This window comes from Ptychodera flava, chromosome 2, assembly GCF_041260155.1.
Source record: "Ptychodera flava strain L36383 chromosome 2, AS_Pfla_20210202, whole genome shotgun sequence".
Taxonomy (NCBI): domain Eukaryota; kingdom Metazoa; phylum Hemichordata; class Enteropneusta; family Ptychoderidae; genus Ptychodera; species Ptychodera flava.
In genome coordinates this window covers 37,522,209-37,536,937 of record NC_091929.1, presented here as the reverse complement: position 1 = coordinate 37,536,937, position 14,729 = coordinate 37,522,209, and the positions used below count along the sequence as shown (strand labels likewise).

General features: G+C 38.9%; 1 protein-coding gene across 1 annotated transcript; it reads right to left on the bottom strand.

The window, feature by feature from the left end:
• Positions 1–622: 622 nt before the first annotated feature.
• LOC139120290 (uncharacterized) lies at positions 623–13,480 on the bottom strand. The gene is made up of 7 exons (XM_070684593.1): positions 13,367–13,480; positions 10,565–10,832; positions 8,068–8,124; positions 7,271–7,426; positions 6,514–6,648; positions 4,828–4,948; positions 623–2,230 (listed from the first exon to the last, which is right to left on the bottom strand). The coding sequence occupies exons 2-7, from the start codon at positions 10,829–10,831 to the stop codon at positions 1,710–1,712; spliced, it is 1,257 nt and encodes a 418-aa protein (XP_070540694.1). The 5' UTR covers position 10,832; positions 13,367–13,480; the 3' UTR covers positions 623–1,709.
• Between the last annotated feature and the right edge of the window lie 1,249 nt (positions 13,481–14,729).

Sequence of the window (14,729 nt, the reverse complement as noted above, 5' to 3'; positions counted from 1 at the left end):
ACTGTATTATGAATTATAAGGTGACTTATAAGCCCATTAGGGTGGAGAGGTCTTTTTTCCTCAGGTCACTATAATAAAATAAACTACTACTACTATGACGTCGTCATCACTCTGTGTGTCACAATTACCGCTGCATCAATGTAGGCATTCCCGGTTTTCCAATTTTCATGTTTGTAATCGAATATTGTTAGCTAAGAAACCCTTAAAACCGCGTCACCGCATTCGATTTTTGTGAAGGCAAGGATGAGAAACATGCGCACAGCCAGACAACTTGCTAAATCTCATCAAAATTTCACCATATGTTTACTCCATTCTTTGTTAATGGTGGATGTAGTAAAAGCTCAAAGAGACGCACACACTTGTGTAACAAAAATCTTGCTCGATAATATTTCATCCACTTCGAGATTTCATCTACTTACGGTCACCTGTTCCAATTTTGCCACAGTTACCACGGAAAGAGAAAATCTAACCAATCACAGATTTTAAGCGGGTGGCCGCTTTTAAAAACAGCGCCCTCACATGGGCATTTTGAATACCAAGGAACGCCCCTTTGACCATATACGGGCATATTTAAATTACAGGTGACTTTATACCTTTAAACGACCAAGCTCCAGACTAAATGTTTATTATTTGTAATCAGCTTTTATTTACTCAGCAATGATTGTGATTTCGATTTCATACAAAAGTGGGGTTATGCAGCTTTTAGATTTAATAAATTTTCTGTGGTGGCAATATCGTGTTTGTAAAATACAGCCAATGTCCAACTCAAGAAATCATGTATACACGCCAAGTGTTCATATTGTCAACCATACAGAATGTTTGTAATGTCAAATATCGTTGTCGAAAACTAAATTCCGTCCGATTCCGAGGAAACGTTTATCAAAGGTAACATTGCATTCTGTACAAAAGGCACTGTGTAGGAAGCATAGTACAAACTACTTTACGTTCTAACATACTTTATGGTAAAGATTCAGAAAATAAATTTGTTTTATAGAACAAAGCTGAGGAAATAATCAGCTATACTATACTCTTATTAGCTGATTCCCATTTGTTCTGCTGTCGTTCTTGAACATGAGTCAAAAAATTCAAATCCACGAAAAATATTCTCTAACCAGATTCACATTCGCATTGGCGGAAGCAATCATAATACGCGAACTTTATTCTGAAAAAACGACTTTCAATGCTAGGACCTTGTAATATTTATATACGGATATCAAAAAAGCTTCAAAATCTATCTTAGAAGCTGTAAAATGTATAGTACGCGATTTAAGGCGCATAAATGTTCTTTAATGATAATGAAACATTGTAGCCTAATTAGCATACATCATCAATGATTGAAATTTGATTGAGATTTCTTACCACCGTCCTTTCACAAATGATTAAGGAATGTGATTTCACTCTTACACAGAGAGAAAAACGTCCACAAAACCACGTAAATGAAAGTGGTAACAACCACTCGTTACTATAATTTGCATAAATGAATATTAATATGCAGCATATCAAATATTATATATGATGTATTATATGGTGAAATGCATTAAGGATTTGGATAATCTGATTAAAGGCACTGACTATTTCTATCTGTATACTGAAGACAAATATTGATATTTAAGTGTAATCACAAATAACATTCCTAGAAAGCTTTGTCAGTGGGGTGTTTCCAAGACCTTTCAGTGGATTCCAGGGGCCTGCCAAAGCCTCATATTCGATTAAGCTAAAGTGATCTCGTTTTCGACCAGTCCAGCTGACATATCATCTCTGACATGGGAACTTGTCGGTGGCGACTGAACCTGATCCTGGTTCACATTCACATCCGGGCCAGTGACTTTTCCTTCAGGCTGCTTGGGAGGTCCAGTTGTTTGCTTTGGCTGTGGCTGAGGTTGTTGATGCACAGCTCCAGGTTGCACTGACTGCGGCGGTGGATGCTGCAGCTGCTGGGTCCGTAGCTGCTGAACTTGTTGGCGTTGTTGCTGTGGTAACTGCTGTCCCAGTGGTTGCTGATGCATGGCTACTGGTTGCACTCCTGGCTGCATTTGATGCTGCGACTGCTGGGGCTGTGGCTGCAACACTTGCTGGCGTTGCTGCTGCTGCTGTGGTAACAACTGTCCTTGACCTTGTCCTTGTTGGTACACAACTCCAGGTTGTGGCTGCATTTGGCCGCTAGGCGGCTGATTGGATATCACTGTTGGTTGCGTGGCAACCATGTAACCTTGCGGTGCTTGCTGTTGATCTGTAACGTTGATAAACAACCAATCAACAAAGTTTTCTGAAACTTAAGATTCAACAGCAATGAAACAGTATTGCTCCGAGCTGCAAGTTTCAGTTCTTTTTAGAGATAGACTAAGTGATCGGTAATACCAAGCTGAATATAAAGAAAAATTCCACTGAACATTCAGAACAGACTGGATCGATCAATCAATATGAAAATTTTTTATAACATAAATTCAACAAAGGAATGGCGGCCATTTTGAATTTCTAACAAGTCATCGTTGATGACACAGTCCCCGCTTGTCCATTTTGTTATAATCTTTGGTGTCTAGGTAGCTGTGGTCTAGGTCGCTGTGGAATGACATTGATGCAGCGGGTGCATCAGGCCTGTGACTTGCATAATGAAGTAATCTGAGGAACATTTCAATAAATGACTCATCTCTGCCGGTAATGACCACTGAAGGAACTTTTGATTACATCACACATAACGATGCCCTCACTGCCTCTAGTGTCATGACGGCACATACTATACACATGGTTTGGTGGAATTTTCGAAATGCTATGGGATTGGGTATGTTGTTGTAATCAGCCATCAGCCATTTCGGATCATATAATGAAACAATTTAATGTGCACAAGAATGCAGCCATAGTATTTTATCTTCGTATCACGTTTGAACAAAATCAGTCCATCGAGGGACAGTGACCTATGTTTATGTTTCAAAGACATAAAAAAATCACACCAAAATTGAAATCAAATGGCTGTCTCTTGACCATATGGATCATAGCACAAAATTAGTAGACATGCATATGTATGCCATGGTACTTTATCTTTGTACCAAGTCTCAACAACATTGGTTAAGGAATATTTGCATATGATTAAGCCTCAAAGACATGAAAAAATCCAAAAATGACCATCGGGCAGAGATATTGGAAAAAAATTTACAATCTGGCAGCCATATTGGAACATGTCACGAAGTAAATTGACATGTATGCCATAGTGCTTGATCTTTGTGCCAAGTTTGGACAAAATGGGTGTAATGACCTTTGAATTATGCTTCAAAGACATGCAAAATTCCAACAAAATGGCAGTTCTGCAGCCATATTGGATCCTATCGCAAGGTTAATTGATACATGCATATGCATGCCATAGTACGTGCTTTGCCTTTGTGCCAAGTTTGAACAAAATCGGTTCAAGGATGTTTGAGTTACGGTTCAAAGACATGAAAAAATCGCAAACAAAATGGCCACCTGTCAGCCATATTGGATCATTTCACAAAATAAATTGGTGTTCATATGAAGGGCATACTATTTTGCTTTTGTGCCAAATTTGAACAGAATTGGTTCAAGAATGTCTGAGTTATGGTCCATAGACATGAAAAATCGCAACAAAATGGCCGTCTCACGCCCATATTGGATCGTATCACAATATAATTTGACATGCATGTGTAGGCCATAGTGTTAAGCCTTTGTGCCAAGTTTGAACAGAATCAGTTTGAGGATGTTTGAGTTATGGTTCAAAGACACGAAAAATCGCAAACAAAATGGCCGCCTCGCGGCCATATTGGATCGTGTCGCAAACTTATTTGACATGCACATGTAGGCCATAGTGTTATGCCTTTGTGCCAAGTTTGAACAGAATCTGTTCAAGGATGTCTGAGTTATGGTCCAAAGACACGAAAAATCGCAACAAAATGGCCGCCTCGCGCCCATATTGGATTATATCACAAAATTATTTGACATCCATAGTGTTATGCCTTTGTGCCAAGTTTGAACATAATCTGCTCAAGGATGTCTGAGTTGTGGTCCAAAGACATGAAAAATCGCAACAAAATGGCCGCCTCGCGGCCAAATTCGATCGTATCACAAAATAAATCGACGTGCATCTGTAGGTCATAGTGCTATGCCTTTGTGCCAAGTTTGAACGAAATTGGTTCAGCAGTGTCTGAGAAACTGTTGATGACGGACGGACGGACGGACGCACAGACGGGACCCAATCTATAAGTCCCCGCCGGACTTCGTCCGCGGGGACTAATAACGGTAAATCTTTGGTTATTTGTTTCTCTAGTACCAAAATTTACATGGTGACCCCCCCGATTTCTATTCTTTAATTTGAAAGACAATGGTTGAAAGATTCCTCAAGGAAAGTTTGAGCAAAAGTTTAAGTCTTTCACTTTCAAGGATCATACTACCTTAAACCTTGATTTCCTCTGAAAGCTTCAAAATGAGCCCCCACAAGTAGTAGACTACACAAATATTGTAAAAGTTTGAGAGTCCGAATATCTGTCTCCGAGACGCATTCTACCTTAATAATATGTATTTATGTATTGATATGGGTAACAACAATTACTTTGCAGCTACTGTAAATCATTGCATTGCGGTAATAATCACAAAGTATGTAAGGTTAACAACATAACTCTGTATCTTTATCGTGGGGAACAGCATATGATGTTTTTATTACCGTCTCAAACAACTAACTTGGAGAGTTGTTGAGTTATACTTAACTAAATGCAAAACAGATAATGAAATCTGGTGGAAACCAGCTTATTCAGACGAGTTCAACTTATTAACATAACAGATATCATTGGTGTCACCCAAATAAACCTAAATGTAAGTACTTACTTAAGTTCTGTGGTACGAACTGAACTCCAGAGGGCGTCATATACTGAACAGGTGGGTTTTGCAGCATGGTCATTGGGTAGCCCTGAACAACCCCTTCCTGATTACTCGCGGCAAAGTACATCTGTGATGGTAAAACATACAATAGATTGGAAAGATTAGGACATTTTTTAAATAAAAATACCGCAATTATACGGTGTCGCTCACATTTGATCAGAATTGGTACATACCAGTATGGGTACCAAAGATCAACAATAAATGTTGTTTCTATTTGTTCAGTGCAGGAAAATTCTACGTTGATGTTATGACAATAATTTCTGCACAGTACAACCAGAAAAACAACAAGAATGACAGAAGTTTGACATACTGCTACAGAGAAATTGATGTTTTGATCAAAAAAGGGCAAAATTGTCCTAAAAACGCAAATATTGATATTTCACCACATTTTTTGCAAACAGCTTCTCAGCTTGTCAAAAGATGATCTGCAACATTTCGCGAAATCTGTCAGCAATATAAATCACTGGGCCATAAGTAGTTACAGCATGCAATCTTATTTGCGCTAGTGATATGGATGTACAATGTATCTCAGACAGCGTCTAACTAAAAAAAAATATAAATCTGAAAATTTACTTAGTAAAAAATATTAGCACAGCTTTTCTCATTTGGAAAAATTTTTTTTTAGAAATTTACAGTTGTAAAAAAAAATGTTCACAATTTCATTGAGGCCACCCCTCCCAAGATCTAATGGTCTGTCCCTTAGTTTGAGCAGGTCTGTTAATATGTAACAGTTCATAAACAATGACAGAAGACTAGAGGTCAGTGGAGTATCCTGTTTCAGCCATTGGCATGCGACCACTTCTGAACATTTGCAGAATTTCCCTTTTTCTTACCTCATTTGCACATTTTTGACACTGATGTGTTCATTTGAACAAATTCACATCTCAACCCCTGCATCTACCTGTACACCAAATACTGAGACGGTAGCTTTGGCGGTATGGGAGCCTTTGTGTGTGACGGACATACATCCGCACATACCCACAAATATACAGACGCCACTCAGACTCATCATATAAGCTCTTTTTGGTATTTATATATAAAACCAAATATGAGCTAATAAAAATCAAATAATAACAAAATAACAAATTCTCATAAACAATAACATCTATATTGTTTCGCTTGTTACTGATTGGTAAACAACTGAGTGTTCACATTTTAATCCAAGTTTATACGAAGAGAGGGCGCTGTTCTAAGTGGCAATCAAGCTAATATCAAGCTAAAAATCTGACCAATCCAACTGCACGAAAACTAAGAATTGGTTTCCTCTTTAACAAGCAGGCGACAGGTTTCAGCTCGGAAAGGCGTTAGATATAATGAATTGATGACATCAGCTGACCTTCGATGTGGAAGACAAGCTGCACTGTGAATCAACATTCGATGTGAAAAGGGTATATCTGTAGCTACATAAGTTGGGAAGTTCTGAAGGGTAAAGCTGACTCTGGCGGGCATATTACATTTCCAACAGGATACTAGCCTCTGCCTGTTTGATAGTGGTGGGTGTTTTACCCTACGCAACACTTCTACAAGAGCAGGACACCAAACAATATGCCTCTTTCATTCCGTTTTTCTCCCGTTTTCCTGCTCACATTTAAGTAGATTTCTCTGATGCATGATTGAGGGCGATATACTCACCGTTGACTGGTAACGCGTTGATGACGTCTGATTACAGCAGTACGCTGCACAACAGAAAACTGACTGAAGGATGGCGATCACTAATTCAGCCAACGTCACCAAAGCCAGGATACTGTCAACGGCAACTCTACCACCCTGAAAAGTGAAGAATATGGTGTATAAGTTTATTATGAAGTCACAACATGGGTAAAGAACGTACAGATGAAGATCAAGGATGTTTCCAAAAAGCAGATTGACGTTTTCACTGAAGAGCTGACCAATTTGATGGCAGTGATAGTCATTGCAGTGGGTGAAAGGTCATCCCTCTGAAACCCATCTTTGCTTGCCACGGTCTCTTGTCTGGGCAGCTGGATCTTATGCTCCTCAAAATCAGATGTCAAGTAGTTAGTTGATGATGATGATGATGATGATGATGATGGTGGTGGTGCTGGTGCCGGTGCTGGTGCTGGTCGTGATGCCACATCCCAATTTTACTAAGATTGGGTTGGTAGCTATGAGTTAACCCTCTGAGTGCCAAAGTCAATTTTTGCCACCTTTATAAAATGTACCCCAGTCAATTTTTTCAGATTTTTGCCAGATTTTGGGGGGGAAAATGTAGCCAATGAAATGTAATGTCAATCTGATCCAAAATTATAAAAAACATTACAGAAACATTCACAAAAATTGGTAAAATGTTGCACTAAAATTTTGGCGGGAAAAATAACAGCACTCAAAGGGTTAATGAGCAAAAAATAAAAACTGAGACATGTCAACTTACATAGCTTGAATCACAATAGTAGTCGTAGTCGTAGGGGTAATAGTTACGATAATGGTAGTAACACTCCTCTTCAATTGCTGCAGCGATGATATTTGTGATACAGGCACCGCCCGCCATAGTTGCCGCGATGATAGACAGAACCATGGTGGTAATTATCTGTCGATAAGTAAATACAATTAAATGTATACTGTCACCTGTTCCAATTTTTCACAGTTACCATGGAAAGAGAAAATCTAACCAATCACAGATTTTAAGCGGGTGGCCGCTTTTCAAAAACAGCGCCCTCACATGGGCATTTTGAACACCAAGGAACGCCCCTTTGACCATATATGGGTATATTTAGATTACAGGTGACTGTAGTGTATACCTTTAATATCCACAGGGAGATCAGACATGTGATCTGATTATATCCATATGAAAAAGCAAACTTCAGACGAGGACATCGCAGAAAGAAGAGTTCAAAATCGAAATTAAATTAATGAATGTAGAACGTCAACAAAAGAGCTGTCAAGGCAACCCTCTGTATTACTTCAGTAAAAATGAGGTGTGTGAAATAATGTGCCAGCTTACACACCGTCAAACTTTTTCAAAGTTTATTACCTCTATTAAAGTGGTGTAATATTCACATTAGAACAATCGCAAGAGAATGATCTGCTTGCTGTCTCGAATCGGTCACTTGTACTTTTAATGGCTTGATGTAAGACTGTGAAAGCAAACGTACAAATAAACACTTGTCGGTCACCCTGCAAAAATGTGTATAAAAAGCTTTAGGTACAAGTCGATGATGAGAAGCTTACCATTGCATTCGTCTTCTTGAAAGATGCCAATAATCCAAACACTCCAGCTAATGCGAACTATCAAAACAAATAACATTGATAAATGCATATCTTTATAGAAATAATACCTTCACAAATATCAATGAAGACCTAGATAACAAAGATATTCGTTGCCTGAAGAATGGACATCCCATTCAAGTATAACTTGATTGACACGACCTTACAGACATAAGTAGATCATCAAGGTGTACTTTGGTATAACACGATTGGAACTAATTTGGGGTAATTGGATGGTGAGTAAGGTCGTTTTAACCTGCAAATGTAAGCTCATCTGCTTTTCTTTTTAAGTTAGACACTTGTTTTTTAGTAATTTGTAATATTGCAACACTCAGCTATATGGCACCAAACACTTTTGAGAAATTTGAAAAATATGAAGATCCAAGTTCACATTGTGTTGTATTATTTAGGCCAAATAAAAAACAGTTTCCGGTAACCTGACCAAACTAGAAACATAAGGCCAAAGTCCCTGAAGCTACTATAGACATGGATACAAAATTAAGTATTTCCTGACTGTATGAAATTATCTCACTAAGGTCATCCTAGGGACATGTAAACCAAATATCATATAACCGAGTTAGTATTTCATCGGGGTTGAGCTTTTAGCGAAAAAGGAAAATTTAAGCCAGCGGTTTTGAAAAACAAGCGACTCAACAGTTGACAGAGCTCTGCTGTGTTATGTAGAGAATAACCTTTTGTGACACATGTATTGATGAAGAAGGTAGATAGATATCTTTGATAGCTCATTTCAGGATGGCCTGACCAAAAATGGAAAAAAATTCCGTAAAAATACAGATTTGCATATTTCATCAGACTATATTAGTCTATAATAGCAAATAAACGAGAGTTAATTACATTCTAATTAAAGTAAACAAGACTTGCTTAAATCAAGATTTACGTCATAAAAAAACAGCATATCTGTCAGGTTATAAAGAATCTTGAGCTGGTTACCTTTCAATATCAGTATTTTCATCCTATTAACCAAGCACATTTTAACTTTCAAATTAACATTGTAAGTTCTGTTGAATAAGTTGAGACTGTACGTACTCAGAGAAAGCACACTGAAGAGACAAATGTTTGAAACTTAAGAAGTTCAAGGTCATCAAAAGCATTATAAGGAATCATGTTACACTTTCATTGCACTGTTTACACAGATTGCATAATTGCTATAAATAGCACATGAGGAATCTTACACTTACAGCCCAGCTTTACCATAAAAACACTATCACTTTGACCACTCTTTTAATTGACCACTCTATTTTTTTCCTCAAAAAGTAATCTTATTTTATCCTTACCAAGTCAACCATAAATGGAAATTAGAACTTTCTCTATCTCTATTTATTTGACCACCCTATCATGACAAACTATTATGAGCAATTTTTTAGATACCATAAATGGTTGTTCAGAATATATCAAAGTTGGGATTCAGGAAAGTTGCCTTTACATGTTTTAATCCTCAATTCACTATGAACTGTCAAAAAAAGTTGAACTTACTGATAATTCCACACTAAAATTATTTTGGCTTTGATGATTTCCTAATTAATTCAATTATTTGAAATCGTATTATATTTTTTCTGGGTGAATTGATAGGGTTTATACAGTACAAGAATTACATACAATGTAAGTCAAACTTTGACCAAAAATGACAAAAAAATTCCTTAAAAATACACATTTGCATATTTCATCACAATTTGAACAAACCTAAGTTGGGTTATCCCTAGGGACCTGTATACCAAATAACAAAGCTGTCTGACCAGCGGTTATGAAGAAGAAGATTTTTTACCAAAAACACCTTTTTTGGCATTAATTTGCCTATTTCAACAATATCAAAAAATTAAAAAAAATAGTTTCTCAAAATCGTATTTTTCATCTACACAACAAATATCAAATCAGTAAGTACTGCAGTTCTCAAGATATTTGAGTGGACGGACGCCTCACAAACGGACATACATACATACATACATACATACATACATACATACATACATACATACATACATACATACATACATACATACATACATACATACATGACGACGACGGACGCCGGACGGATACCCATCCCAATAGCTTCTATAGACTATAGTCTATAGTAGCTAAAAAACCCAACGATTATAGACTTTTCGAAATTTAAAAACATTTTGACTAGACTTTCGGTCAACAAAAAAAAAAAACGCTAAAAATTTCCTCCGCATACCCATTCTAATATTCAGAGGTATGTTATTGGAAACAAATATATTTTTACTTTGCCTGACATGACCGCAGAATAGGGACTTTTAGACTATTGCATTTTCATTGCTATAAAGTTCACAGCAAAGTAGAAAGGAAATTACATCTCACATGACCTAAAAGCGTAGCCTTGATCCTGTGAGCCTGAAACATTTACATGTATTTGGTGAGACTTGCGAACATCGATTCAATCTTTAAAGAGAGGGCGGCGTTTCGAAAAATTCATACCTACCATGACACCACACCATATACCAATACCGGCTTCCCGAAGTTGGCATCGGATAACGATGGCAGTAATACCAAGTATTACACAAATGCCACCGAATATCATCTGGAATATTCCAAAGACCATGGTCGCCCGTGAAGCAAAGCCTGGTCGTTTACCCGTTCCGTTGGCGTTCCCTCGGGTTCGTCCCTGTACAGCCTGGGTTGGCTGGCTGGCATAGTATTGCTGCTGCTGTTGCAGCGGTCGTTGTTGTTGCTGCTGTTGAACTTGCATGCTGAAGCGAAAACAAGAACCCCAATACCGTATTCATAGGACTGCAATATACATGATGTCACTGACATTGTCAGAAACAACAAGCCGTGCTGTCACTCGACTCTGTCTTGTCACAGTTCCTTACGCAAAAAATGGCACAGTACGATGAATCAGCTCAAAGAAGGTATTTAACCCTTTCACCACCATGGTTTGTCCCAAATCCATTGTTTTCTATGGTAAAGTTGGACCTGTATACAGGAAACTGGGGGTGAAAGGGTTAAACAAGCTGCAAATATTGTACGTATATTGTATGGTCGTTATCTCCGTGCATTAACTTGTATTTTCTAACTGGTGTTTTAAATCCCAGTCCTCAATCGTTAAAAAGATTCTTTTTTCTATGGTCCATGACGTAATTGTAATATCTGTGGACATTTTTTGACGGCTACGCGGCGCGGCTACGCACGAATAGTGATGCGATCAGACCAACCAGTTACATGGCTGCAATTCTGAACACCATATAACCATAGCATTCCCGGTCGCGTGTTTTTTGAGGGATTCTGTTGCACACCTTGTCAGTATTTTGGTTACAGTGGCGGGCATATCCACTGATCAACAGATCGACCCGAAAATCGATCTACTTAGCAGACTGCCCAGCTAAGGAGCGCCTGTGCCGCTATCGAGTGGTTTAGGAGTTTCCAACATGTCACATACAGAGCATTCCACTAATTCGCAACAAAACGTTTGTTTGTCATTTTCCAGAAAATATTCTAAATAGCTACGCGGAGACGCAAAACGATTTTTTTTAGTTTGGCCAGATAAAGCCAATACAGCGCCATTTGTATGAGTAAAACGTAAATTTTTTTTCAACATTCAATCCCTCGGTGACGTATTACTCTGTATTGAATATGAACAAAGAGCACAACCTCAGCGAACCGAAAAGGGTAGTGTACAGGCTGTCACCATTGTTTTCACGCAAACTACCGCTGTGAGTTATTTTGTCAAGGGGGTCGCACATACAATTCCCTGTACATCAACCTAAACTCTATTGGCAGTTCAGGGCACAGCACCTTAAGGTTTATGTCATTTACTGCTGGCCGTGAAAGTTCAAGTTTTTTTGTTGTAATCGTTATGCAATTACCAAAATCTCATTGGTAGTTCAGTTTAATGTGTTGTTCACGATACAGAACAACTGTAGACAATAGCGAATAATTGAAAATAGGAAGTATGCACGGAGCACATGGTTATTTCAGAGAGATATGATAATGTTTTGAAGCCGTGCTTTTTTACGGTTTCGGAGTTGCGTATGTGTACGAGTTTTCTGCGCGTGTGAACATTTCGGAGAAAGTCTGTGGCCTATGGCCATGGATCGCTTGTCCTTGAATCTGACCATGGGCCAAAGGAATCCTGTGTAAAAACAAAGCTGTCGTTTGACTCACAATATGGTCAGAGCTCCGTGCAAGTAGCAAGCTAAGGTGTACTCGTCTGAGTAGAAATTAGTGTACCCGCCCAGGTTTAATACTCGACATTTCTCGAAGGACATATGACCATACTCAAGCAGCGCAATAAAATCATATGTAGAGATGGCATGTTCGTTCGCACTTTTGCTTAATTCTGCAGTGAGGCCGGCTAACGAGAACTAGCTGCAGTAGGCCCCCTACACTAGTAGCTCGAGGTTTTGCCTGGGTATTTGGGTCGGACGGCAAATCTGGTTTTGCCGTCCGACCCAAATACCCAGGCAAAACCTCGACTCCTGTACTGCAGCTAACGAGAACAGCAAAGAACAAGATCGTCCGAGCGGTGCAAATTCATTCCACAGCTGGCGCTTCTATATGTACGCGTACTTGGAAAGACTCAAGTCACGACCGACTACGACAGTACGGCGCAAACGAGAGAGAAAAGTGGGCGCAGACCGTGAACGACAAAATACAGAGACGCTGTTTCAGTATGTCTTCTTGCATTGATATAGGCCTACCAGGGGAACTCCGGTAACATTCCCTTGCCTACCGCACTGAATTGTCCGTCGACCGACTACAAACTTACTTGACATGTAAATTTCTATTTTTTCCTCTTCTTTTTTTTTTTACTTCGCATTGTATTTAGGCCGAGGCCTACGGAATTGTAAGGCCTAAGTATCCCAGGCGCTTTATCGTTCGACAGGACGGCTCGAACGAATACGATAGCTCGCAATATTTTGATTGCGCCAGTGCTTTCCGGATCTAAACAATATGCAACCACTCCATTGCCGTGTCGTTAGCAATAAAAACGCGCGAAACAGCACCAAAGAAATCTTCTACCGTGTGACGAAGATTGTGAGTGATTTTCTATAACAAGGTCAGAGGTCATGGACATATGCTAATTAAAAGGAATGTTATCATCGGGACATAGTCACGTACAGCACCGCGCCTGTGTTCCGGGTTTGGCGACTGCGCGTCACTACAAAATTAACTGTAGAGGAACCTTCGGATACACTGGCAGTAAACTGGTAGTTTAGATAACTTCCATTATAAACAAATTGTCCGTAAATCATCATATATTGTAATGTTTTGATAACATTACCTGTTTGTGTCCGCTGTAACAAAATCACTCTCACTGTCTCAGCTCGTCAGTGGAAGCCACAACAACTATGGCCGTCAGTGATGATGTCATCTCCTTCTGTGTGACGTCATGGGTATCCCTAACGCTTTCACTGTTTGACACCTGTCCTCACAAAGCATACTCCGTACTTCGTTCGGAGTAATCTTGGTGGCATAACTTGAACACGATTGGAACTAATTTGGGATAATTGGATTTTTATATTTTTTTTCAATTTCTCAAAAGTGTTAGGTGCACGATAGTTGAACGTTGCAATAATACAAATTACTCATAAAAACAAGTGTGTAATGTAAAAAGAAAAACAGATGAGATTACATTTGTAGATTAAATCGGCATTACTTCACCATCTAATTATCCCAATAGTTGCAATCGTGTTCTTGACTCGTGCTCCTAGTCAATATTTGTGACTATGAAATAATAAGCTTGATACAAAATTTGGTGACGTCGACCACTGTGGTTATTATTAACTTCGAAGGAGTGTGTGGTTTAATTATAAAGTTTTCTGGATGAAAGTTCAAGCAGATGCATTTCAACTAAGTTTCGAGGCGCATACCACCTCAGTGTAAATAATATAGCGTGTTTTTTCTGGATTGGAAATTGTAGCAGTGTTGCAGATCACCCGTGGTCCTCCTTTTCTATGTTGTATTTAGCGGCAAACATTTGCAATACGTATCTGATTAAAGTTGTGTGTACTGACTATTATGGCACTGTTTATTTCTTACAAGAACACGTTTCTGCTTTTATTTTGCCAACCAAGGGAGGCCAATAAAGCCGTTCGGGATAAAGGTATATTGGCAAAAAAAACTTTTGGAAGGCATCAGTGGGTGGGGAATGGGGTTTTCGATCGATATGCATCGTCAGCGCTAGCCAGCGAGGAAATTTTATCCCTTGGCGTTGAATCTCTGGGTAACTTTGTGGAGACATAGAGGGTGGGTGTGGACAGGGAGTATGATTTGGGTATTTGTGGAAGTTTTGCTGTTGAGTAAGCTTATATCATGTAGCGAGATGTAGACACTTTTCAAATTGGAACTTTTTAGGGAAAGGGCCATCTACGCCGATGGTAGTCCTGCTGGGCGGAAAGGTCCAACTTTGGGTGTTTGGCGGTTGTTGATGCGAAGAGCTTTCACTTGCCGCTCAATAATGTAAAAAATGCCGAAATAATAGTACCTGTAAAAATTGTCCGTCTTTACAATTTCATGTAATAATCTCGTCGGCTGCCCATGGCAAGTGTATATCAGTGCTGTTCAAAAGTCGTGAAAACACATATTGCCTTGAAGTGCTCATTAATTTTATTATTTTATTTGTTCGCTTGTTGGTTTATTTGTTT

Excerpts from the sequence above, each read along its gene's own strand:
- LOC139120290 (XM_070684593.1), bottom strand. The coding sequence starts at position 10,831 with ATGCAAGTTCAACAGCAGCAACAACAACGACCGCTGCAACAGCAGCAG. Across the intron at positions 7,427-8,067 it reads TCAAGAAGACGAATGCAATG|ATAATTACCACCATGGTTCT; the intron begins GTAAGCTTCTCA and ends ACTTATCGACAG. Across the intron at positions 2,231-4,827 it reads GTTCGTACCACAGAACTTAA|ATCAACAGCAAGCACCGCAA; the intron begins GTAAGTACTTAC and ends TCAACGTTACAG.